Raw genomic sequence first — 27,371 nt, 5'->3', positions numbered from 1 at the left:
AGCGGACCCTCCACGGGGCCCCTCCTGGAGTAAACGGGGACTGAAGCAGAAAACGTGGTGTGTATATACACAACAGACCCATGCTGGGTGATGCCTGGGCATTCGGACAGTGAAAAGAAAGAAAAGAAATAGGACGAGAAAGAGAAGAATAAATGCTCCCTTTCTTCCACCTAGATGCAGTTCATCTAAGGTGCACGTGTGTGCAAAAAGTCAAATCTGCACAAAGCTATGACTGAATGGATTCCATTTTTTTTTTAAGCCAAAAGTGTAGTTCAGGAAAGGCAGCATGTCGGTTTTGTGTCCCTTCCAGACTATCTGTTAAGTGCAGCTTTACTGGCCAACTGACTTCACACCAAACTGTAACTTTCACATAATGGTGATACCTTACTCATCCCAGCCACTCCATTTCATAAGCGCACACTGAGTAGCTCTCTGTGGACTGATCTAATAGCCTCTCTGTTTGCTTTTACTGTGTACAAACCTAGATACCTGCCACAGCAGTGCTGTAGTAAATACTTCTGCACTGGTGTTGATGCACACCCTGTTGTTTTCCCTCTTCTTTCAACTGGACAAACTGGCTTTGCAGTGGTGTAGGAACAGTTTTGTGTCAGAGTTAGTGCTTGACTGATTCCTCAAAAAAGTATTTCTGTTAATCTGTGCTTATCTTGTTTTTTGTTTTGAAGATGAAGTAAATTGTGATCAAATGAATTTGTCAAACGAAAACATGTCTGAAGTATTTTAGCGGGGCATGTGAATGCTGCGATATTCATTCATGTTTTTATGAGCCTTTGCTCAGGTTGCTCTGGATCAGAGAGCTATTCTTAGGGCCAGCAAGCAGCACTCTGCCCCATTTTTCCATCCAGTATCAGTCAAAGGGATGATAAAGTTGCAAAGCTAGCAAATGAGAGAGAAGAGAACGAGATGCATTAATCGCCAGGGAAACAGCTGATTGAAGATGCCTTGAAAATACAGACCCATTAGTCTGTGTGCCTGCAATGGTGCTAATCAGATTGTAAAACCGTTAGGCTAAAACAACATGCTCCACTGACCACCATCAGAGATGTTTATAATGGTACTGGAGCACATCCTTGACCATCTACAGCACTGCCTGCCAGAGGTGCTAATCAGTGATTTTGGTGATGATCCTTTCTGTATCATGAAAGCATCACAAAAAAGTCTTTTGTGACAACTGTGTTAATGTAACAATGAGGGAGAATAATTACAGTAAACAACTCACTTTGTTATCAAAAGGAGTGAGGTGAAGAATAGAAGGACTACAGACTATGAGAGGAGTTCATGTGAGGCAGTAAAAGTGGTACTGATGAAGGGGTGAACAATGAGGAAGCTACCCTGTGATGGAGAGTGGTGACCACGCATGAATGAGGGTGCAGTATGTCTTCACAGGCAGCCTATGGTGGCATAGTGGTCAGGAGGCCTGCAGCTTTAATGGGCCATAAATCTGTGTGGACTGACTGGTCTGATGCCGCCCCAGTGAGACCCTCTCATGTGGAAAATGAATCAGACCATTTTTACGAAGCACAAGTGTGGAAGCTCTCATCCGCCCTTGCTGCCAGCGAGCCGATAAGAGCTGCTGCACACGCGCGCCACTCCATTTCAGCAGGTCTGGAGCTCATAAAAGTCTCTATTAGTGACAATGCTTGTTTGTATGCTGCTCTTCATTCAATCTGTTCCCTTGGTGTTATTCTTCTCTCCCTGTTTTCTGTTTTCTTTTTTCTCAATCTACCTAGCTGTGGTTTCTGGAGTGGGAACACAAACACTAACACTTTGGTACACAGCCAGTGAAGAAGTAAAAAATATATAGATAAATCACATTCCAAGGGAATTTGCTGTTAAAGCACTGAACAGGATTACAGGTATTATATGCATTCAAAATAATATCTCTCTCACACAAGTACACACACACACACACATGCACTAAATAATACATTTCATGCTTGTCATAAAGATGCCAGGTGCTGTATCTCTACTTGTTCTTTGCTCCTGCTTTCTAAGTACAATACAATAAAATGGATTCTGTTTTTTCTCAGAATATTAAGGACTATGATGCAACCTAAATATTTCCCAGAGTGCACCCTTTGGAAGACTTCAGCTATTATTTTCTCTGGTAAATATTGTTTTAGACAGGTGAGAAGATTATAGAGTGCACTCTGTAAAGCCCCTCTCCTGGCCCTTTTAGAAGAAGAAGAATCACCTGCAGTTGATAAGGGACTAACAGACAAGCACCACCCTGAGCTAATTAGTTTGAACCTCCTTTGAAATGCGAAGTGGAGGAGCCATCAAGAGAATTGTGAAAGAGTGTTCAAACGCACTTGCACACATACATACATATCCTTGCTGAAACAAACACAGACTCACTTGCACACCCATGGATTGAAGCTCTATGCTATTGAATTTACCTAGATAAGCATGCTTCCAAGTGGTTACTGGTTAAACAGATAGCATTTGTATGCTTCCCAGGATGACAATGCAACAGTCTGTTAAGATGCTATATGCAGCCTGCAGTTTAAAAACCATTCCAGAGAGCTTTTTTTTTTTTTTTCTAGAAACAAGCACCACTGAAGGCAAATATTTTACCTTTACGTATTCCTTGTTCAACACTCAAGAGGCTAACTTTATGCCTTTGCTGTGAAAATAGTGTAACTGTTAGACGTACATGCCCTCTAGCTGTCAGCAGAGCAACCAGGCGTGGTCAGCTTCTTTCAAATGCAACATGGTCTTTGTTCTTCAGGTTTTGTTTCCCTCGAGGTTTACCCTGATTTTGCCTACAGTCATCCTCAGCTGTGCTCAAGACCGTGTTTGTCTACGGGAGCCTTTGTTTGACAACCCTTTCTGCTAACTGGGTCTTATGAATTGTGTCAGCAGTGTGCTGATTGTCTGTTATCTGTCAGTTGATAAGTGCCTCCTTTAATGCACAGGCAATAAAATACTCAACATGTGGGGCAGTGGAATGATCTTTTCAACAGTCAAGCAAATATCCTGTAATTCTATATTGATTCAGCCTGTTTGTTCAGGTTAGATTGGGTAAATGCTTGTATAAACAGGCCCAAGTGTCAGTTTGTTCCAGCGAAGGATTAATCTTACCAGCCTGAACTGAGGACAGTAAATAACATTTTTACTCAACCCTAATGAAAAAGAACTCAGCTCTTTAATGAGACAGGACTGTGTAACTACCTGCTTAGCAAATGTTTTATTTAGTCTTTGTTTGTCTTCTTCAGTGATCTACACGGTGAATAAATAAATGTCTTTATTAGGAAGACAAAATTCATTCACAAATGCCAAACCATGACCACAGCTAGTAAATCTGGGCCCTGCTGCATGATGTGGTATTTGGCCCTCGAATTTATGTGTGCAGCTTGTGAAAAAGCTTTTCTTCCTCTTGAAAGGGTCACTCTTGTCTAAGCTTCCACTGCACTGAAAAAAAAACCTAATAAACATGCATTATAAATGGGCTGGATAATGGAATACAACCAATGTACCTGCAATAACCTGTCATAAACAAATGATGACGCATTGTTACTGTCTCTTAAAAGCTTTGGGTGTATACAATGACAGCAGTCTCTCTAACTTGACTGTAGTAAGTGAAGGACAGACTTCCTTTTGAGTCATCTGTGTCTTAGTTGTCATCAAACACACTGTTTTAAACTTTGTTCTTTTTTAATTCAATGCCTTCAGCAGCATTTTTCTCTCTTTATTGAGGAATATCAACACTATCTCTTTGCACTTTTAAGCACACTAAAACAGCATGTTTTCCTCATAAAGGCCTTCAAACGGCCCGCTGTACAAAACGCCACATGCAGGGCCAATTGAATTAACCTATTGATCCCTGGCTGTTCTATTGCAAGCTAGATTTTGTTATTCAGCCTTAATGACTGCTCTTTGCAGGCAAATGAACACTTGTAGTCAATTAACTGCAAAGTAGAGGGAAGATAAAGAAAAGTCATCTCACTCTGATATGTACCTACTATTTGAAATGCTCCATCAGCGATGCGTAGTCGTGACGTCTGTGGAGATATTCCACTGAAGGATTCACTGTAAACAACAACACAACACCAAATGCTTTGTTCTGTGACACTCCCTTATCTTTTCAGAGCATCTGGTCCTCCCCGCCTTGCCTTAGTCACAAGCGCACTTTATCTTACGGTACAATGGTGGTCTTGTGTCCTGCAGTGTTGTCTGGCACTGCCAGTCTGTAGTGGGCTATGACACGTATGAGAGATTGCTAGTTTTCCTCGAGCAATGGAAATAAGTGTGTGTTGTTTCTTTTCTCGTGAATACAGTAAAATAATGAGTCTGGCAGCTGCTGGGTAATATGAATTACAATTTTTAACTTCTTTTCCAACATTTTGGTTAAAACTATCACTGATGTTCACTTATTAAATGTTATTTACAATAAATATTTTTTTTAAGTACATACTTATGTTGGTTTGGCTATAACATCTGTTGCAAAGAAGTAGTTTGAAAACATTTAAAAAAAAGTTTCAATATGGCTAAAAGCTACCATTTAGCAAAAGGTAATGGTTACGTGGCAAAAGATAAAGGTAAAAAAAAAAGTTGAAATTGAAAGCAAGGGATGATCCTGGCAGCAGTACCAATGAAAACTTAGTAAAGTAAAATCCTTAATATATATACATTTATACCAATATTAATCAAATGAAACCTGATGATCAAATGAAAAATGACAGATAGCATTAATGAAAAGCTCAGGTTCATTTATTGGGAATGCCAGAGTTTGTCTGACAGAAAAACGTTGGGAACCACTACTTCAGTGAGACATGTAGAGACCCACCACTGGTTTCACTGCACAATACTTAGTGATTGTGACCCGATGCCTAAGGGGCAGTGTATACTCTGCCTTGGTTTATGAGGAGCCTGGCTGCTTGGCTGCGAGCGGGCACGCAACTGTAGTGTTGAGAAAGTGGTGCAGTGACTCTCTGTGCCTGGCTGAGCACTGGGTAATGAAGTGTGTCAGAGAAGAGTGTGTCTGCAGGGTAGGCATGGCCCTCGTGTTCCCATACAACCAGGGCGGATGGATAGGTGATGCAGGAACACTTTTATTCCGCTTAGTTATCATGCTGCTGCCACACTTTCTCTCCCTCATTCTGGTTAGTTGTCCTTTTATCCCATCTTTCCCAGTTTTGTTTTCTCTTGCAAAACATTAAGATGATGCTGTCAAACATCCTGCCACAATATTACCACAGTTTGTTCCCCTATGGACAATATGCAAACTAACATTAACTACGATGAGAGACATTAGATAAAAAATGTACAATTCATATACAACTAAAACAACCAGTGAATAATAGCCACAGTGATGTATTTATAGCTGACACTTTTAATTTATTTGAATGAGACTTGACTGTTTTCTCAATAGATCTCTGCTCCTTCCTGTGTCTGTCTGTCTGTGAGACAGTTGGCTGCACTTGCCCTTTTCGACCGGAGGACTAGTGTGAGCAGATGTGCTATTGTTTCATAGGTGGTGTCTTGATATAGATATTTTCCATTGGAAGATGTGTTTCACCTCACCCAATCTTCCTCTATTTCAGGGCAATTTTTAACTACACATGACGCAATGCATTTACCAAAACAAGTTGTCAAAAAGAAATGCTGTTACTCCAATGGGGGTGTTGAAAAATGGTGAAAAATGGTTCATTAACTGAGGAAGATTTTTGTTTACATCAGCGTCATGTTGGGTTTTTTGTGTATTTGTGTTAGTTATGCTGTTTTTGAACTTAACGAAACAATCATTGCCATTTAGTGTTTACAGACTAAGTGGCAACAACAGACACTTAAAGAGGAAACCTGTGATTATCCTTGGTAAAAAAAAAAATAATAATAATAAAAATTTCCTAGAGAGAGCAATGCACTACTACAAAGACAAATTCTTAACATATTATCGTCTATTGTGCAGCCACACATTTCCCGTGGGCAACAAGTGTGGATCTATTCTTAGCCGATGGCCTGGGCTTCAGCACTTCCTGCTCCTGCTTCTGATACGTTGGACAGGATAAGGTGTGATTCAGTCCTGCCAGGTCTGACTGTGTTGGTGCAGTCTGTGTCCAGCTGTAGAGACAGTGGGGCCCATAGACCATCTGTCCCCAACCAGCAGATTCAAGGCTCTGTCGCCAGAGCAGGGAACGAGGGGGCGGGAGCAATATGAGGTCGGATGGGGGAATCAGCTTTGTGTTGCCATAAAGCTGTCTTTCCTCTCTCCTAGCAACGGCCTCCCATTTCCTTGGTTTGGGGCAGCATGGTCCTGTTGGTCGGTGTGCAAGGCCCCCTCACTCACTCTCTCTCTGTCCTATTTATGGTAATGAGCCATCTGCCCTCTCTGTAACAGCCGCACAAATAGAGGGGAGGCTGGGGAGGGGGGGATGTCTCTGACAGACAGGAGTCTGAGACAAAGACGCTTATCCTGTTGTGTCTGCCTCTGCCCAAGTGGATGCCTTCAGATAGGATGGGAGTCAATGACGACTAAGAACCGACCAAATCCCGCAACATGACCATTCTTTTCATGGGAGTATGTAGGATGAAGAGTCCTTGAAATAAAGACTTAAGCCTAGTGTGTGTGTGTGTGTGTGTGTGTGCATCTCATAAAGAGATGGAGAAAGTGACAGAGACAGAGAGCTCCCACCTGCAAGTCTGTACATTAAGTTGTTCAACACAAAGGGCATTTGTAATATCAGTGATCTGATGACCCCTCCCCACTCACATTTTCACATAATATTGATTCCACAGCCGAATATTACACAACCCTAGCATTATTCAGAGCTGGTAAATGGACGTGCGTCGGTGACTTGGTGACATAGGAGAGTGGTGGGCACACCAGCCAACACAGAGCCACACAGCATTCAATAGACCTCTGTTGCCACTGGATACTAGATTGGTTACCAAGCCAACACATGTGCCTCACTGTCATATCTCCAAGAGATTAGAGTCGAAAACAGCAGATCTTGACAGTAAAGCGCTCCACGTTTCGGGCTGAAGTAAACTATTGTGTTTAACTATATCATTTCTTCAAGTATGGATGATTCACTTTGAAGAATAGAAGTAAGACTAAAAATTAAATGGTGATTATGTTAGATAGGATGAGAAATGTGCCTCCTTCGCCATGGCCATGTTGAGTTCACCTATATTATCCTCACAGCACCACAGACTGGTAACGGAAACAAAGGTAATTAATTTGTCATCTACAAAAACATGCAGAGAACTCTTCATTTCAGAAAACAACCCAGAAAAGTCTTTGACATCAGTCTCATGACTACAGATTGAACAATAAAAGACACAAAACTACAACAGAAACTCTTTCATTTCATAGCGTTGTCATTGCTCATGTAGCAATGAGTTTTGGGACAACACAGTGTTCGACACAAGACTCTCAGCTGACTCCTCTCTTGGGGTCAATCAACATTAACCTCATCAGACAGACAGACAAACTCGCAGATGGGTCAATGACCACAGAGCAACAAATCACAGATGGTCCTGCTGATAGGCCTTGAGTTGATTGAAAAAAAAAAAACTAAATGAAAGGAAAGAGACACATGAGCAGGAAATACTACTGACATATTGCCACCGCATATAAAACCTAACAATACAGCCTGACTTCCCCAAAGGTAGTTGCAGGATTGTTTTACTGCTTCATGTGACTCATTTATTGTAGGTAGCTAATTAGTCAGAGGAATGGTATTCATTTAGGCCAGCCAAAATAAATGCTAATTAATTGTTATGCTGTCACCAAAGGCACATATTGATGTCATCCAAGCAAATATTTACAAAGCTGAGCATTGCTGCTAAAAAAAAAGTGGCTGGGGGTTCAGTATATCAGACAGGAGGTAATTCATTAATTCGTTATGCAATTTGACTGATCTGTAAAACAAACAACAATGTTGTCATGGCAGCATCCCAGTGAAAGGGTCTGGAAGGAGATAATAGCAAGGAGTAAACACTAAACATGTATGAGAAATTGAGAAAAGTGTTATTTTGGCATCAAGAAAAAAAAACATCTGTGCAAGGTGAGGCGCCACTCAGACAATAGAGACAAAAAGACAGACATAGAGGTAAAGTATCATGTGATGTTCATCTCACACACAGCATGCAGTGAATAATCCGAGATAGAGATGGGGAGACATCTAGTGGACTACAAGGCTACTGTGTAAGTGGGTAAATGACAACAATTTAGTTGGCTATTGAGTAAACTGAAACCCAAACTGTATTGGTTGGTAAATGTGTCTGTATGTCTTATTTTGGAATACAACTCATAGTTAAAATTACATCTTTTCCTCCAACCACCTCCTTTTTCATAGACATTTTAGATCTCGCAGTAAGGAAACCACAAGTGTGAATGATAAAATTATAATGTATGAGCAATAAATAAAAATCCTTATATATTGTGTTTGTGTTGAAATTAGATATTACGCACAAACTTATTCAGTGAGCTGATGTAATTACACTAAATAGCACCACCATCAGACCAAGATCAGAATGTGACATGCACCATTTTTCTTGCAGCTGGTCGAATTTGTGTGGCAATTAAAGGTAGAGAAATATTTTTATTTGGCATTACATTATTTGTTATATTGGTTTGATTCTTGTTGATCTATTGTTATTTTTCAAGCTATAAATGTATTTTTGAGAATGCATTCACTTCATATGATGATTTTATCAAATCACAAACACTGTGAATAGCACTGAGTGGAACAAAAACATGTTTTAATATTAGATTAAGGGAATGGGTGTGGCTCATAGAGTTGTGATGTGAGTGAATGAAGACTTTCAATAGGTTTTGGGATACTTTTTCAGCCATTAAACGGAGAAATCCAGTATGGGTAATTAAGTGGATTTAATCATTATTCATTAGTCATGTCAGAAACTTTTGCCTTCATGGAATTTAAAAATGGCCCAGAAGCTGGAGTTGTTATGGACATGGAAAATATGTAAAGTAAAGTAATTTAGACTGATTGTCGGTATATAAACAGTTTGCACTCGTATTTGCAACAGAATACAACATTGGGATTTTGTGTACTGGGTCGTGCAAAGTTTGAACTCGGTCGATAGAAAGTGATCAGTCGTCCTTTGAGCTAAACCATGGCTCGAGATCTTGATTAAAGACGAAGCACAACGTTTCACTAACGCAACGCAACGTAGCGAATATCTTTTGCGTGTGTTGAAATAAATGGCGATCAGAGTGATTCGGATTAACTGAGCCTTGCCTTCCACCAACATGGGGCTGCAGTCATCTGCAGACAACCTGCAGCTTCTTCTCCGGGCGGATGGAGTTGAATCTTCCGCCGCGAGAGAGGTGCTCCCACGTGACGCGACCGAGGCCCGTCGGACTGTTCCTGTCCGTTATGGCTCCTCCTGCTCCACAACAACGGGACTCGACGTAAGACCAGTGCAAAAGGGGGGGGGGAGAGAGAAACTGGGAATAACTCAGCCGAGGTACGCTTTTATTTTTTTAATTATTATTTTTTTTTCCAGGAGCCTCGGCTGAAACATGGCAGATGGTGCAATGCTGAAGAAAAAGACATAGACGATGCGCTCGGCGTTGCCTCTTCTGCTGTGAAGGCTTCGACGTTTCCTTTCAAGATTACCAACACCCCAAATGAACTCCGTCAGAGCAAGCAACGTTAGCAGAAGACCCAGGCGAGTGTCGAGGCCGCGCCCGGTGCAGCCGGAGAGGAACCACCAGGAGAGAGGTAACGTTAGCTTAGCAGCGTTCAGCCGCTTGTCTGACAGCTATTTTTTTTTTTTTTTTATTATTATTTATTTTTTTTCGGGAGTCACACGGCTCACTTTGTGATTGCGGACACATGGATGTTAAGGAAACGTTTGGCTGTTTTGGGTGAAACAGAGGGGAGCTAACAGCAGCAACCCGTCCTCCTCATCCCGTCGCCGCCGTGCGATCAGCAGGAAACACCGAGGCTTTTTTTGTGCGCGTAGCTAGCATTCAGGCCGCGCTTTGTTTTGCTTGATTTTTTTTTTTTTTGCACCGAGTCGGCCTTTTATTTCACTTGTCTGGTCTCATGTCGGTGGTGAGTTTTGGCTTTTGGTCAGCTAATGTCACGTCGGTGGTGAAACCGAGGAGCTCCCGAGAACCGGTTGGCCGCTTCACGGGCGACAAACGCAGAGAAGGATACACAAAGTGGTTTTGGCCAGTTGTCGTAGCAATGCTAACCTAGCCTATGCTAGTTAGCTGTTGTTATTAGCATGTTTGGGAAGCTAACTGCGTCCTGGCATTTTCTAAATAAAAAGAAAAAAAACCCCGCTAAAAGCTCCCATTTTCACAACATTTACTTACAACATCAGTGCTGCATATATAACGCGTGGACACCGAAGTGTAGTCGCTGTTACGTTTTGGACACACAATGTTTTGGTTTTCCTCCCGTAACGCTGGGTGACAACAGGCGCTGTAATGTAAGCGAACACTGACGACGTTTATTTTATATTTCCAAAGTAAACATTTGGCTTAAGATGCTTCCTAATCGGAGTTGCCATGGCCGGGAGTCAATGCAGTTAGCTCTCCAGGTTGGTTTTCTGAACACGGTCGTCAGGTGGACCGGTGACATGTTGTCATGTTGGATCTCATAACATCAGTTCAAGCAGCAGAGGTTCAACTCTTACTTGTTGCTTCTGCTAAGTGTGATTGTAAACATCAGAGTGATGACTGGATGATTCTGGGGAAACCCAAAAGTCATGCTCTTTTGTGTTATTAATAGGTGTATTATACTGGATTGTGCCCACATGTGTTCAGGTGTGTGGACGTGGTGTTTATTTCTGCTCAGTCCAGATGTTTGCAGCAGAGCTCAGGCGTTTTTTCAATGTGACAGAAACTGAGTAAATGTTGGCGGTATGCCATTTACTCTTTTCACACATTACAATGTCTATTTTCTATCAAATTAGATTTCCGTTTCAGTCAAACGGTATGGGAGAGCTTTAACGTTATTTCAGTTTATGTCTGCACAGAAGTTACTGTAATTGGCCCAGTCTGTTTCATAGATGGTGTTTGTAGTGGTTACTGGCACAGTAGCTGGGGAGAGCTATCCTTGCAACCAGAGCAACAAACACAGACAGTGCATTGCCCATCTGGGGGTGGGAAACTCATCATGCCACAGAGAATAGGTTTACAAATAAATGTCTGGTTTAACTCAGGCTTGATGTTATGGCTGTTTTGGTTTTTCTCTTGGCTGAATTCTTTCATGATAGGATGTATAATCAGCCTGTAGAATACAGAGCAGGTAATAAATACAAGCATCTTTTTTTTTTGTTTGTTTGTTTGTTTGTTTGTTTTTGTTTTTGTTTTTTTTTTTGTGGTCATTTTTGAGTTTTGTTCAGTGTAATGTGCAATAAATATTGTTAAAGCAATTCCGCATGATAATCTGATTTTACAATCTGTCCTTTATTAGAGACAAATTGATGCTTGAAAGCTCAAATTTATTATATGTGGTAGTATTTATGATTTACTAAGGCATGAAAGTTTGTTAAAGCAATGATCTGAAATCAATGTTGGCATGTATGCAGTTAACATCCATTGTTACTGACAATGATACACTTCCTTCATGGTTCCAAAGAAGAAACTATTACACAGGTTACGAGAATGTACATAATAACATAATTGAAATGACACATCATCGAATGCTGTTGAAAAACATTAGAAACAAATTTCTCTTATATTCCTTTCCTATCTACTTGAGTATACATTTGTTTATAGCAAAATACTTTTTTTTTTCTCTCCCCCATTTGTAGATGAGGACGTTCCTGCAGATATGGTTGCAGAAGAATCCGGTCCAGGAGCTCAGAATAGTCCCTACCAGCTTAGAAGAAAGTCTCTACCCAAGAGAACAGTGTGTCCGACAAAGACAAATATGGAGGTAACTTTACCAGACACTCTTAAAATATAGAAATGTCTAAAAAAATAAATATTAGATTTTATAGAAATGCATTAACATTTACATTTTTTATTTATGTATATTTTAATCTACAGGGTGCTTCCACTTCAACCACAGACAACTTTGGGCACCGACCTAAGCGCCCCAGGGTTTCAGGAAAGTGTCAAGATTTACCAGGTAAGCAGGAGCTCATTATTTGACTTGATATGTTTTTTCTACATCATTCCATAAACTGTGAGGTTGATTAGTAGGGGGTTATCTTAGAAGGATTCATTATTACTTTCCCTTACTTCCCTTAATTAGAGCAGTTCCTTCATGTAAGCACTGAACATTTAGGCATAAGTTTCATTTTGCTGAGAAATCTGTGAAATGCATAGAACCTGTTTATGCAATATGATTCATATATGTAGTATGAACCTCTTGTGGGGTATTCTCTCTAAAAACCTCTTTGGTGAAGACGAAGCAGCACCATGATTTTCACCAAGTGGACAGTATTGCTCTGTTATTTGTGGCATTCAGAGTGTTGCTCATACTCAGCACTTGTAGTCAAAGCAGCCATTGCTTGGAATTTTGCTTAATATGCATAGCTTTGTGGTGTCAAAATACATGGCCAAAAAGTTTGTCACGTTCCCTACTGCCGTGCTCACAGTTGCTTCACATGATTTGTTTTAAAACCATAATGACGTCCGAAGAGAAAGTGTGACATTTTTAAACGCATTCATCTTTTTGTGTTAATAGCCTTGCCCTAATTTTAGACCGAGATATAAAATTGCACACACAAATGTGTTTCTTTTTTCATTCTTTTCTTTTCTTCTTTTTTTTTTTTTTTAAATTCACTTTAGAAAATCATCTATTTCGATTTGCCAATCTAGTATCAAAATACTAGTTCTGGGAGCAATTGAAATCACAAAAGACAACATGTGTAACAATACACAAAACAGTACACAAATTTATAATATCTATCATCACATTTCTTTTACTTAAAAGTGTTTTTTGTTTGTGTGTTTTTTTCCCCTCCCCAAGATTTGTTGTTTTTGTGCTCATAATGTCAGATCTTGATATAACTAGACTCAAAAGACAGTTCTTATGGCTGCTGCTATCTAACCCAAATCAAAACCCTGTCCAAAATATTTATGTCTTATATTCTGGTCTTTATCCTCCCAGCAGCTCCAGCAGAGCAGTATTTGCAGGAGAAACTTCCAGACGAGGTGGTGCTGAAGATCTTCTCGTACCTGTTGGAGCAGGATTTGTGCCGTGCTGCATGTGTATGCAAACGCTTCAGTGAATTGGCCAATGACCCCATCCTTTGGTAAGTTAGGAGAGGCTGCTGTTTTCACTTGATCAGTATATGTGATTATTATTATTTATTTATTTATTTTTTCCCCTCTTCCCCTAAAGTTTTATATCTTATAAACATTTTTATCAGAACATCAAATTTCAAATGTCCTGAGGGCAGTTGCAGTAAAAGTCCTATTTAGCTTACTGTTTGGCTCGAGCCTGTTGACAAGCACAAGAGAGCATAGGGGATGGTTAATCAATATTTTGCCCTAATGTTTCAGGAAGAGGCTGTACATGGAAGTTTTTGAATACACACGACCCATGATGCACCCTGAGGCAGGGAAGTTCTACCAGATAAACCCTGAAGAATATGAACAACCAAACCCATGGAAGGAAAGTTTTCAGCAGCTGGTATGTAATGTTGTGTGGGTTTAGTTATTCACTGCAGATCCTGTAAAACCTTTGCTTGATATATTTTAACTTAGTTTCTACATTAATAAACATATTTCACCATTGTTAAAGAATCTGATTTCATATTTGATCATGAAGCAAACAGTGCTGTTGGTAATGAGCCCCACTCTTCATTGTTATTGTTGCCTTTTTTATAGATGTATATAGTAGCACTGATTTTGCCATTCCCATCTGTGTGACTTAAAGTCCTCCTGTGTACAGACAGCTAATGTCATGTGAAAGGGCAGCACCACAGGCCGTAATGGTGACATTCAGTAAGCAGGGTGTAGAAGAGAACTATGTGTTTAAATTGTATTCCTTTGCGATATATTGACCTTTAGTATTGTTTTCCAGGGATCAAAAAAAAAAAAATGTCTCGGGCATTTTTTTTCTAGCGTTGACTTTTTAACCCCCTTCTGAACTTGTTCAAAATGCAGTGTCACTGCAAAGTCTTTGTACTTTGATTATGAATGAATCATTTCTTAAGCGTGTGAATCACCATGTGAATATTTTTTTACAGTATAAAGGGGCACATGTTAAACCAGGCTTTGCAGAACACTTCTACAGTAATCCTGCCAGATACAAAGGGAGAGATAACATGTTTGTAAGTAAATACTTTCTAGTAGTATTGACGTTATTTCCCCCAATTCAATGCTGCTGTCATTTATCTGACTTGTGATGTGTTCTTCAGTACTATGACACCATTGAGGATGCTCTTGGTGGGGGTCAGGAGCCTCACTTCGACGGCCTGATATTCGTCCACTCTGGTATTTACACAGACGAATGGATCTATATTGAGTCGCCCATCACAATGATCGGAGCTGGTATGTGTGCCTGCAATCATGGTAACTGTTTCATTAGGTTGTACGTTTTAGCCTTTTCCTCATTTAACTTTTCTGATAATTTTGTAGCCCCTGGAAAAGTAGCAGAGAAAGTCATCATAGAGAATACCAGAGACTCTACATTTGTATTCATGGAAGGCTCAGAAGATGCTTATGTTGGGTACATGACGATTAGGGTGAGGCGACCCTTTTAAAGGTTAATATGCACATTTGCTCGGGAAAGTATTGTTTCTAACAAAATCTGTGACCACTGCAGTTCAATCCTGATGATAAGTCCGCCCAGCACCACAATGCACACCACTGCTTGGAGATTACGGTCAATTGCAGCCCCATCATCGACCACTGCATCATACGCAGCACATGCACAGGTAATGATCCTTGATCTAACCACTGGATCCATTTCTAGTCATATATTATGACTTGGATATCGATGTGCTAATAAATCCCCATCCTGCTTGTTTCAGTGGGGTCTGCTGTCTGCGTCAGCGGCCAGGGTGCTTGTCCCACAATCAAGCACTGTAATATCAGCGACTGTGAAAATGTTGGTCTTTACATCACGGACCATGCACAGGTAACACGTCTTCTGGCATGTTGTGTGAGCACACAAAGGCATTTTTCTGCAGCTATATTATCGTACATTTGGTTGTCTCAGCTTCACTTTAGCTAATTCCACAACAATGGCAGATTCATCCCACAATTCATTTTCAGTTCTTATATTCTCTGGACATGTGAGGTTACAATAATAAAAGAATGATACAAATACAACAAAAGGTTGCGTGAATGGCATGAAAGTAGACATGAAAATGTTCAATGCTTTAAATTATTCAACAATGTCAATTTTTTAGGGAATTTATGAAGACAACGAGATCTCTAACAACGCTCTGGCTGGGATATGGGTCAAAAATCACGGAAATCCAATCATCAGACGGAATCACATCCACCATGGCAGAGATGTGGGCGTTTTTACATTTGACCACGGCATGGTAAGATGCAATTTACGCATGTTTCGTTTGGTTAAAAATAAAATAGTTGTGTCCTGTTCACAGTTGTCTTTATTTTTACTATTACATGAAGGGAGCATTTTTCAGCTGCTCTTACCGCTAGTGTAGTTACTCAGGGTCCAAATGGAGTTTCTTTGAGATAATGTTTTAGTTCTCTGTCCATTTCCAGGGTTACTTTGAGAGCTGTAACATCCATCGGAATCGCATAGCCGGCTTTGAGGTGAAGGCGTACGCCAACCCAACGGTGGTTCGTTGCGAGATTCATCATGGTCAGACGGGGGGCATTTATGTCCACGAAAAGGGCCGCGGTCAGTTCATTGAAAACAAGATCTATGCAAATAACTTTGCTGGGGTGTGGATCACGTCTAACAGTGACCCCACAATAAGGTCAGTGCAGCCAGGTTGTCAAAGTTCAAATAGTAAATTGAAAGTGTCATTTAGACCTAACCAATTTAGACACTGGACCATGAACAGTTGTATGATGTTCTAAAAGAAGTTTCTCTGTTTAAATACAGGGGCAATGCCATTTTCAATGGTAATCAAGGTGGTGTTTACATTTTTGGTGATGGCCGAGGCCTTATCGAAGGAAATGACATCTACGGTAACGCGCTGGCAGGAATCCAGATCAGGACGAACAGCTGCCCCATTGTCAGACACAACAAAATCCATGATGGCCAGCATGGCGGCATTTATGTGGTAAATATTTAAAGATTCAGACATCTTCCATCTTGGTTTGTTTTCCCTTTGTCCACCTTCTTCTGCTATAGTTTTGGAAACAAAGCAGTAATGCGTGGTGGTTTTGTGTCACGCAGCATGAAAAAGGACAAGGTGTCATCGAGGAGAATGAGGTGTACAGCAACACGCTGGCAGGAGTGTGGGTGACAACAGGCAGCACGCCAGTACTGAGGAGGAACAGGATACACAGCGGAAAGCAGGTGAGATTACTGGATACTTAGAAGTTCTCATGATGAGAAATAAAAGTCAAAAGCAGAAAATCTCTTCACACAACCTTGATCAGGTGCATACTGTTATTTGATGTGATGTGGCTCCACTTATATTAATCTTATGCTATGAAGAAATGACAGTTAATATTTTTCTCTGTCATTTAAACAGGTTGGTGTCTACTTCTATGACAATGGCCATGGTGTGCTGGAAGACAATGATATCTACAATCACATGTACTCTGGAGTTCAAATCAGGTGTGTGTGTGTGTGGGGACGAAAATCCATTGTCCTGATGCCAAGGGAGTTAGGCAGCAAAGGAAATGCTTTTAGCCTAAGTAAATTATTTTCCCCTTGTCTTTTTTTCTTTTGATAGGACTGGCAGCAATCCCAAGATCAGGCGGAACAAGATCTGGGGAGGCCAAAATGGTGGCATTTTGGTTTACAACTCAGGTAAGAAGCAAATACATCTTCTCTTGCTAATTGCTGGCCAGTGTGACAACAGATTTCTGTCCTGTTGCCTTTATGATGACACATGAATGCGTGTGGCTTTTCTTCCAGGCCTAGGCTTTATTGAGGACAATGAGATCTTTGACAATGCTATGGCAGGAGTGTGGATCAAAACGGACAGCAACCCCACTCTGCGCAGGAATAAGATCCATGACGGGAGAGATGGTGGGATCTGTATATTCAATGGAGGAAGAGGTAACTAATTCATTTATTTCCTCAAAGTTGGGGTGGGTTCTGGATTCCTATTGAGCCAACTTGGATTTATGTAATCCAACATCAATGAGGCCTATTTAATACAGATACATTTTCATGCCATTTGTTGGCGTCTCATCGCTGTCTTCAGGTTTGTTAGAGGAAAATGACATCTTCAGAAATGCCCAAGCTGGAGTCCTGATCAGCACGAACAGCCACCCCGTCCTGCGGAAAAACAGAATATTTGACGGCTTTGCTGCTGGTGGGTCACGTTTACACACTGCCTCCAATTGAGATTGTGATTAAGTGTTTGAGTCCTATAAATGAGGCCTTCTCAAGTCATTACAAATATGTAAAGAAACTGTTTTAATGAGGTACATTATGCTCTCTAATGGGAAGGAGCAATATGCAATCTAAGGCTCATTTGTGTTGGGTTATTTTTGTTTGTTTTAAATTGCTCAGGTATTGAGATTACTAATCATGCCACAGCGACATTAGAGGGCAATCAGATCTTCAACAATCGGTTTGGGGGCTTGTTTCTCGCATCTGGTGTCAATGTTACAATGAAAGGTATGTTTAAGGCTGACAAAGGCTTGACACGTTTTCAAACCCTGAAATGTAAGTGCCTTGTAGTTTACCAGTTTTTGCAATCTTTCTTCTAGATAATAAAATAATGAACAATCAAGATGCCATCGAAAAGGCTGTGAGCAGAGGTCAGTGCCTGTACAAGATTTCAAGTTACACCAGCTACCCAATGCACGATTTTTACAGGTAATTTACCTTTGTACTCATGGCGAGTAGAATATATGACTGTTTGTTTTGTGATAGTTAACAAAAAGCTATTTTGTTTCCAACAGGTGTCACACCTGTAACACAACAGACCGCAACGCCATCTGCGTGAACTGCATCAAGAAATGTCACCAAGGACATGATGTGGAGTTCATCAGACACGATAGGTCAGTCACCTCTTGTTCAAACAAATCGCTGACTTTATAACCAAGAACAAAACCGTGACCTACACTGTCCTCTGTCGCCACACTAACAGTTACATCAAACCATTTCTGTTGTAATATAGAGTTCAGAAAAGGAGTAAGAATAATTTAAACTTCATAAAATAAACATTTGATCATACGTAATCATGATAATCTGTTGGTTTCTGTCCTTTTCTCGCCACTCCACCTGCAGATTCTTCTGTGACTGTGGTGCAGGGACGCTGTCAAATCCTTGCACGTTAGCTGGAGAGCCGACTCACGACACAGACACACTGTATGACTCGGCTCCTCCTATAGAGTCCAATACACTGCAGCACAACTGAGCTCACGACCCAAGGTCCTTTTGTGCTTCAGCAGTAATGAACATAAGACACTTTAAGTTGTGCAGCGGAGGAATAAATCCCAACTAAAATACAGATTCACTTTGACAGAGCATATACAGTGACTTTAAAAAAAGACTTGGACATGAAAATGCTAAAAGGAGACATTTAGAGAAAAAAAAAAGTCTGATAATGGATGCCTCGCTTTTTCTTTTCTTCAATTATTTGACTTAAAAAAAAAGATGACATAAGTGGGACAGAGCAGAAGAGCAGCTGACTCAGGGTTTGTGGGTGTATTGCTTTTGTCAAGTAAGTGAAATCGATGGGAGACAAAAGGCCAGAGGATCATCTGCTGTTAAGAAGAGCAAGAAACTGCAGTCATGTACAGACGCTCAGAAGAGGCACAACTTTTCTCACGAGGAGGCAAAGGCCCCAAACACAACAATGCTTCCATCACTGGGCAACCAACGTGCTCGTATGATACGTACGAGAAAAATGACCTAGCACTTCATCTTTTTTTTTTTTTTTTTTTCTCTTCTCTCTCCACAACTCCCTCAAGCCAACTGTTGAGATTTGATTTTAATGCTTTTTGTGTAGTTTTGTATTTTCATGCAAAAATCTTACCGTACTTGAATGTCTTTATTTTATTAAATGTGTTAATTTTTTGGTTATTATACCCTAAAATTGCTGTAATTATACTCATGTCGCAGTATCTAACTTCTTTCTGTGAAAGAGATCAGAGAAAAGAGAGGAAAACACTAAACATTTTCTCCAGCAATGTTGACTCATTTTACCTTTGCAATACCGAAAAACAGATGCTGAAAGGTGCTTTTACAAGACTTGTACAGCCTTATAAATGTTTGTCTTTGTACAGAAGCCAAACTGTTATATTTCAGTCTGTTTTACATTATCTATGCATATTTTCAGTTTGTCATGCAAAATCCAACTCACCATGACACAGATGGGTGGGGAGCATTTGGCCCCCTCTCGTATTATGCATATTAAATTATCAAAAGGGGATTTGGATGGTAGTGCCCACTGTGGTACACTGACTTGATTTCAGTCAAGTAGGTTACATAATCTACAGCTATGTTGTCAGTGAACAGACCCATCACTCTTAAGGAATTCCTTTTGACTGTTTTTTTTTTTTCTTTAAACTTGTATGAGGGTTAAAGAAAGACAAGTCTTGTGAAAGCACAGCTAATTTTGATGTTCTTTCCCTCGTTTGCCAATGTTGCTGGAGAATTTAAAAGGCTTTTACTCTACTGAAGCTGAGACAAGTATCTACATACAGCACTATATGGTTTCATTGTCCCCAGCCCCGCTCCCCTCCCCTCCCCACCCCACCCCACCCCACCCCACCCCATTCATGTGTACTGGTGATTGTGGGTTCTCATACAGACTGAAATGTATGCATGTATCATAACATCTAGACTTAATATATTGTGAAGTATTCAATAACCGTTATGTAGGCGCTAGCGTGAATTAAAAGGGTTTAATTTCCTAGATGAAATGTTGTCATTTTTTAAAGAATAAACTTTATTAGATCATTACAGTAGTGTTTATTTAAGTTTTCAGACAAAAAAAAATTCAGACAGAGCAAAGTTTGTCTTACAAACTACAGGTTGTTGAGCATCTGAACAAGTGAAGCAAAGTGTGTGTTGTCCAGTGTTTTATCCTCAGCGAACTGGCAGAGCTTCCTACAAGAGAGAAGGGGACAGCAAGTTCACTTCCTTGAACAAATGGGTATAGCTGCTGTTACTCAGGGGACAACAGGAAGCTTTCAGTCTTCCATAAATACCCATAATACGTACTTGAAGAGTCTGAGGCTGGTGGTGCTCTTCTCAAACTCTCTGGCCTTCCTGTGTCCTGATTGGATCACCTCCTCCGGCAGGCTGGCGAGTCGAGCTGCGTTGAAGCCGTAACTCTTCGGACATGCGCCGGTGATGAACTTGTAGAGGAACGTGATGGTTTCTTGACTTGGATCCTCGCATTCATTCTCCACCATGCAGGCCTGAAAGCACCAAAAACAGGCAACATATCACCGAGTTGAACTAAACAGTGCCAGCTGCTGTTCATGTACTGAGGGAATGATTTCTAAGTTTGTGCAATGAGATTACTTCTCTTTTGTGGAAAAAAATTTACTCAGTAAGTTGACCAAAAGTTCAATGTGCAAGTAATTCACTGTATGAAGGTGGATCAGATAAAGTAGGCTGTCTGCAGAGATCTGACTCCAGCACTTAATAAATACATTAGACAGGATGCAATAAGATGAACAATTCAGAAGCTATTTCCCTGGATAATCATTTAGTCATCTGCTGCTTGGTTTGCATTGCTAAACTCACCATGTGGCCCAACCGCACAGCGGGGCTGTTGGCATAGTCCTCCACCAGGGAGTGGTAATGTGTCGAGAAGAGGGTGCGACAGCAGATTTTCTCAGCGAGCTCCTTCACAACAGCGCTGGCAATTGCTGTGCCATCATATGTGGCTGTGCCCCTTCCTGCAAACAGTTCACAGCCGGGCGGTTACACACCGCAGGAGGAAGACAATGCTGGAGAGACTTCCTGTGATGTTTCCTGACGTTATAAATGAGCACCAAAGACTTACCTAATTCATCCAGGAGCACAAGTGAGTGTTTTGTAGCGTGGTGCAGGATGCTGGCAGTCTCGCTCAACTCCACAAAGAAAGTACTCTCACCTGCAGAAGACACAAGCCGATAGTACAAAGTTGACCTCATGAGGTTGAAGCTCAGAAGTTTCTTTAAAGGTGTTAAGTTACCAGCCATAATACGGTCCGAGGCTCCCAGCCGGGTGAAGACCCTGTCCACTGGTGTGAAATGCAGGCTTTCTGCAGGAACATAGCAGCCAAGCTGTGCAATGATGACCACGAGCCCACACTACATGAAAAGAATGTGTTGCCATCAGACACTTCAAATAGACCTGCACAGACTACATCGTTATTTAAGTTTCCTACATATAGAGAAAACCCACCTGTCTCATGAGAGTGGACTTTCCACCCATGTTTGGTCCTGTGACAAGGACACACAAGGCGTGACCTTTATCCTCATCGGGTTCACCACTGCCAGGACAGCCGATGAAGATGTCATTAGGAATGAAGTCATCGCCAAAAAAGGTCTTGGTGACACAGGGGTGGCGGGATCCAGTGAGGTCAACGAAGGGCGCTGTGTTGTCATCACCCTCAGGGAGCACCACCTGTGGCCTGGTCATTGGGCCGTCTCCACCCTGACTGTAGCGTGACAAGGCCAGCAGAACATCTAGGGGGTACAAAAAAAAAAAAAAATTAAATAAAAATGTAAAAACAATGAACTGGAAGTAAAAGGAACTAACTACCCCATCTCTCATCCTTAAAAACTCTCTAAGGGCCCAGTTAAAAAGAATCATATAAAACCCAACCTGCACTTGAGGGATGCACTATGCAAACCACAACAATTTCCAGAGCAGTGAAAGCAAACTAATTAGTGTCAACTCAGCCAAGTACCATCAAACTGCAGCAGCAGCATCATCATCATCATAACCACGCATTCTGCACATTTATCAGCAACATCTGCAGGAAATGTATGCAGAGCAGGCAGCTGCGATGCCATCTTGTTTTCATAACCTCTTTCAGAACCAATTAGGAAATAAAAAGATGACATCATAGAGACGAGAAGAGCAATGCTGCATTAACCCCTTTGATTGATGCATGCTATGAAAAGAGAGAATGCTGATTAACAATAACAGACGTGATTACCCAGCACTGCCATGCAGTCCACCCCGGTCTTCCAGTCTCTGTAGTTCTTGTCGAAGTTGTAGAAGAGTCTCCTCATACAATCTTTCAGGGCAGCGTCTCTCTTCTCCTCAAATCCTTGCAGCTCTGAAAAAAGCCGTTCACTCTCCTTTGTCACGTAACGCTTCCAGCCCTTCTTTGTAGATTTCACCTCATATTCCTCAGGAATATTTCTCTCCGAGACGCTTTCAGGCACCTCCATCTGGTAGCGGTTTCGCCCGGTTCCCCAGTAAGCCATGTTTTTACAGCCGAGTCTCTTCTTCTGTCGGTCCAGGTAATCCTGCAACTCTCGTTCACAGTTCTTAATCCCAGTCAGAGCCTGGTCGTACTCTGGGTCAAAGCCAGCTTTTGGGGTGATGACTCCAGTGGTGCGGGCTTTCTGGTGATCAAAGGCTGTCTCCCAGCGCCTCAACTCAGACGAGAGGTCGGGAAACAGGCCATCCTTTTCGTTTTTCAGACTGACAACTTGACGGAGCAATGTGGAACGGAATTCACCGAAAACTTGAGCGAGGACAGAAATGATCTCCTGCATAGTTTTGAAACCTTCCAGCGCTGAGAGGAAATCTGCTATCTTGCGTTTGCTGTAGGTGACCTCCTCGTAGAGAACCGCCCTGCTGTCAGGATGGTCCTGCCCCTTCAGAGGAGTACCAATGCTGTGGATTTTACTCAGGAGTCGCTCCAAATCTGGGAGTTTCTTGAGCAGGTCTGAAACCTCAGTAGCCTGAGCTTGAGCTCCCATCAGGTCCTCCACTGCATCCAGCCTGTCCCTGATGGACGTAGGGTTACACAGAGGAGAGCAGAGCCACTGCTTCAGCAGCCTCTTGCCAAACGGGGTGGAGCACGTGTCCAAGCGCTCCAGCAGCGTCCCCTCAGTTCCACCCGACCCATTCTGAAAGATCTCCAAGTTCATCAGAGTCACTCCATCGAGGACCATTCGCTGACGAGTCTGGGAGAAGAAGCTGGCAGGACCAGCAGCTTTCTCAATCTCAACATCTACAGGGATGTATTCTTCAAAGTTGGCCATAGACAGCAGCTCTTGGTCTACCAAACACTTCTTCAGGTAGAAAATGGTTCCACCCAGTGCTGACAGTGCCAGCTCATAACCCTCCTTTGGAGTTAGACACAGGGAATCACTCTCAGAGGTCATCTTTTTTAAAAGAGGAGGAAGAGGATTGGTTCCAGTATCTTGCTCCTTGCCAGTGGTTTCTTTAAAATAGTCTTCCTCTGAGAGCATTTTAAGTGTCTTCTGTGCATCCCAGAACTGTGTTCCTGCATTTAGTCCTTCCTGCAGAGCGGAGGACAGAGAGGCCTTCAGTATTTTGCGTGTTTCAACAGATGGGTTCCCCCTTTCAAAGAGCACCTCAGCAGGGGCATAGTGTGCTATCAGTGTGCGCAGGCGTGAGCAATGACGATCATCTGGGAACTGACCTACATGAAAATAACCCACAGAGGTATCGACAAAGCAGACGCCGTAGGTGCGGCAGCCACCAGAGCTTTCGTCTTCTGCCTTTTCTTTTAAACTGAGCAAGAACTTGCTCTGGCTCTCTGAAGGAGCACCATCCAACACGCTGTATGTTTGGGTCCCACGTGTGATAATCCGGCACACCTCTCTTCTTACCACACGGTCAAATTTGGTGGGCTTGGCCAAGGCCTTACAGCGCGTTTCCATCATCTCTGGGGTCTCTGTTTGCTCCACTCTGGCCACCTTGTAGCCTTTCTGGACCAGTCCGTCTGAGAAACGTGCAAAGCCGATCTCTGGGAAGCCCGAGTGCGCCCAAGACCCCTTCATGAAAGTCAGCCCCAGCTCATTCACTCCAATCACAGCATCCATGTGGTAGAGCTCGTAAAACTTCCCAACCTTGTAGAAGATTACTGTGTCAAACATGTCAGCTTTGAGCTGCCACCACCGGCGCATCCCAGGAGTATTTCTGTTTAGAAAGTCTTCAGGCACATAAAGGGTGGTAGGATCGTAGTCATCGTCCGTCTGTTTCCGCCTTTTGCCGTCTTTCCTTCTGCCCTCCTGCAACCACTCCAACTTATCATGGTCCCAAACTGTTGCACCTGCACCTGCACCTGAACCATTTACCTGGCTCTCAAAACTGTCAGGGGCAGAGAAGGCTGACAAGCGAGACTTTGTGTCTGCCGCGACAGCCACTGGTGCTCGTTTAGGGGCCGCGGGTGGGGTGGTAGATACTTTAGCTTTCACAGTAGCAGGCTTCTCTGTGGGGCGTTTGCGTTTTGCAGGCTTGACAGGGCTTTCTACTTCTGACTCTTGAGGGCTCTCCTCTTCGTCACTGCTCACTGTCCCTTCTTCCTCCTCATCATCACTGCTGGATGCAGCCTGTTCGGGTTTGAATTCATCACCACTATCACTGTCTGAAGCCACAATGATGCGGCGTCGCTTGGCCTTGCTGCTCTTTTCTGTTGATGCACGGGTTGGACGATGACGGACTTTAGAAGGCTTCACCTCCTCAGTTCTCTGGTTCTCGTCATCAGTGATCTCGTCGTCAGTCAGCTGTGACTTGTCAAGCTGACAAAGCATAAATAAGTAACGAGTAAGTTATGACAATATGCAGATTGTACTCTTGATCTAATTAGATATTAACAGTCTCTTAATAGTGACAAAATTCTAATTTTTTTGGTAAGTTTTTTAATTACTAAATGGATGAAAACTCCAACAAAAAAAAAAAAAAACAAAGTAACCTCCATTTCTTCCTCGTCGTCATCCTCTTCCTCATCTGATGGATCTGTGCAGAGAGGCATCTTTAATCTTTTTTCAGGGCTGTCAAACATCACTCCGTCAGCAAGCTCCATTGCTTTGCGGATCACAGGCTTCCCACTGAAGAAGACCCCACCAGTTTTAGCATCACTGCTGTCAGAGCCTGAAACAACAAACTCATTTTTTAACACTGCAATAAACACATGAAGTTCACTCCTTTAGTTTTGATTCTTATTATGGGAATAACTGTTACCAACCTTGGTAATCTCTGACATATTTTGTGCTGACCCATCCCCTGGTAGGAGGTTCATCAAAGAAATGGACGTGTATGCGCTGGTCACGACCGCGGCCTCTCATCTGCTGTCCAGACAGAGGTTGAGGTACCACCATGCACGGCCACCACGGGTGTCCTTCCAGTTTTGCCCACACAAGGGCGCCAGCTTTGAATAAACATGAGGAAGTGCTGGAGGTAAGGAGGGGGAAAAGACAGGATATCATTTATCTACCCAGAACATTATATGCGTCTGGTCTTTACGCACAACACAACTCAAAGAGGAACAAAAAGTAGGTATCATCTTGTGTAAACTCGGCATGACAGTCAAATAGATCTCAGATGGCCGGTTGTACGACTTATTATTTGCCACCTAGTGGATACAGTCCGTGATGAACTGGGTGAACAGACACATGGTGAGGTGTACACTCCAACATCTGACAGTGCTCTGCACAATGTAACACAAGTCAGGAGGAAATAAACACGAGAACTTTTCTAATTTCTTATTGAATGCATAATAATATAGCCTTTTTTTTTTTTAAACACAGCCTGTGTTGCAATCTGAAAAACAGGCTAAGTCCTGCTCGGGCCTGGCAGTAGTCTGCAGCAGATGGATTACAACTAACAAACAGGTCTCCAGCAATTACACCGCCCCCCCCCCCCCCCAAACATGACCTGGGCTAGCTCACCTCTCTTTAGTAGTCGGGGCCTTGTCGCCGAATAACTTCTTGAAGCCTCCCACGGCAGACTTGGAGTCACTTTTCGGCTTCGCCTTTTTGTCCTTAGATGGCTGCTGTTGTTGTTGTTGTTGTTGTTGTTGTTGTTGTTGTGGAGGGGTTGGAGGTGTTTCTTTAGCTTGCTCTTTCGGAGAGGAGCTGGACTTCTTCACGGAGCACGGCAGGTCCGCCTCGGCCGGAAAGGGGCTCGTCTTCGGCTTCTGGCTCGCCTTGGAGACCGGCGGCGGGGACTTGGTGAAGAAATTGAAAAGTGAGCTTTGCTTCGCCATTTGAACGAGCTTAAACGCGGCTGTCGTCGACTTTGGGGCGGATTAAACCGAAGCGAGCTGTCTGAGCATCACCGAGCAAACTGCCGCTCAGCGTCACGGCGCGAGCCGTTCGCGGGAAAAGGGCACGCACAGGTTGTGGTGGGCGTGGTGAGCGGGCTCCACCAATGAGAGGCGGGAGGAGAACTCACGTGATCTAACGTGACTTCCTTCGGTACTTTTTCTCCCTGTGGACTAAATATTTAGTGATTATTTTCAGAATCGTAGAGGTGCTGCACAAATAATGAATTTAAAAGATACAAATTTTAATGTTGCATGTATGCAATATATTAAAAATACACAAAAACAGCACGTACAGTAAAAGTGTCCTTGTGAGTCTTATTGTTTGTTATCCTATTGAATCGTTATTACCCATACATTTACATTTTACAACCAAAATTACTACTTTCGTTGGTAGCGATAATTTTTATTTCTGTAGGGCTGCTTTATGATTATTTGATCACTAATTGATATCCAATTGATAAACTAAGTAGCTGCATTTGTGTATTATTGGGAAGGGTTTTTTTTTTAAACTAACTTTATAATCTGTTAATTAGTTTTGTTTGAAAAATATATAGGCAACTAAAACTGTCAAATATATATTAAAAACTTACCTCCTTTGATATATTTTAGCAGGCAAGAAAATATTAGTAAATACATTTGAGTAAAGGGGCTCAGTCATATCCCACCAGGTAAGAGAGCAACAAACAGCAAACAAATGACTCTCAGACTAGTTGGAAAATTCTGGTTTGTGAATGAGGCATCTTCCGCTGACTCTGTAATCACTATGTACTATTCCTTTAACACCAGCAGAGAGCAGCAGAACACAAGAAGCTTGATGGGTAATGACTTTCTAATTCATTAGCAACACATTCACGATGCGGCATTAACTAAAAAGTGTTTGTAAATGTTCTCATGCTTTGTTGACAAGTAAAACTTTGTGATCAGAGGCAATACAGTTTGTTTTAGCTGATGAGGGGCACATACAACTCATCACCCCTCCCTCCTTGATCTGACCACAATCAGGCACGCCTCCTGCCTGTGTACAAACTTACTGAACACAACTGGGAAAGACGTGTATCTACAGTTAGACAACTATCCCATTTTAAGAATTCACATTTCTT

General features: G+C 42.1%; 2 protein-coding genes across 3 annotated transcripts; one reads left to right on the top strand and one right to left on the bottom strand.

The window, feature by feature from the left end:
* The first annotated feature begins 9,304 nt into the window (after positions 1 to 9,304).
* Positions 9,305 to 19,979, top strand: fbxo11a (F-box protein 11a). 2 transcript variants are annotated; one of them, XM_029520791.1, is made up of 23 exons: positions 9,305 to 9,400; positions 9,496 to 9,713; positions 11,761 to 11,885; positions 11,999 to 12,080; positions 13,068 to 13,212; positions 13,463 to 13,592; positions 14,152 to 14,235; positions 14,323 to 14,455; positions 14,543 to 14,649; positions 14,730 to 14,841; positions 14,938 to 15,044; positions 15,319 to 15,456; positions 15,644 to 15,861; positions 15,990 to 16,170; positions 16,287 to 16,409; positions 16,588 to 16,673; positions 16,792 to 16,868; positions 16,977 to 17,120; positions 17,269 to 17,379; positions 17,580 to 17,687; positions 17,780 to 17,888; positions 17,975 to 18,073; positions 18,303 to 19,979. In XM_029520791.1, exons 2-23 carry the CDS (start codon positions 9,620 to 9,622, stop codon positions 18,430 to 18,432), a joined length of 2,643 nt encoding a protein of 880 aa, XP_029376651.1. In that variant the 5' UTR covers positions 9,305 to 9,400; positions 9,496 to 9,619; the 3' UTR covers positions 18,433 to 19,979. The 2 variants fall into 2 exon arrangements, with proteins under 2 accessions (XP_029376651.1, XP_029376652.1); XM_029520792.1 differs by lacking the exon at positions 9,305 to 9,400 and having other exon boundaries at positions 9,427 to 9,713; positions 13,071 to 13,212.
* Positions 19,948 to 26,357, bottom strand: msh6 (mutS homolog 6 (E. coli)). Its single transcript, XM_029520790.1, has 10 exons — positions 25,895 to 26,357; positions 25,192 to 25,397; positions 24,919 to 25,097; positions 22,180 to 24,745; positions 21,420 to 21,703; positions 21,208 to 21,325; positions 21,037 to 21,126; positions 20,775 to 20,929; positions 20,244 to 20,443; positions 19,948 to 20,129 (listed from the first exon to the last, which is right to left on the bottom strand). The coding sequence occupies exons 1-10, from the start codon at positions 26,209 to 26,211 to the stop codon at positions 20,048 to 20,050; spliced, it is 4,197 nt and encodes a 1,398-aa protein (XP_029376650.1). The 5' UTR covers positions 26,212 to 26,357; the 3' UTR covers positions 19,948 to 20,047.
* Positions 26,358 to 27,371: the final 1,014 nt, after the last annotated feature.

This window comes from Echeneis naucrates, chromosome 15, assembly GCF_900963305.1.
Source record: "Echeneis naucrates chromosome 15, fEcheNa1.1, whole genome shotgun sequence".
NCBI lineage: Eukaryota > Metazoa > Chordata > Actinopteri > Carangiformes > Echeneidae > Echeneis > Echeneis naucrates.
Note: the sequence above shows the minus strand (reverse complement) of the source record. Positions and strands in the feature narration are given on the sequence as shown.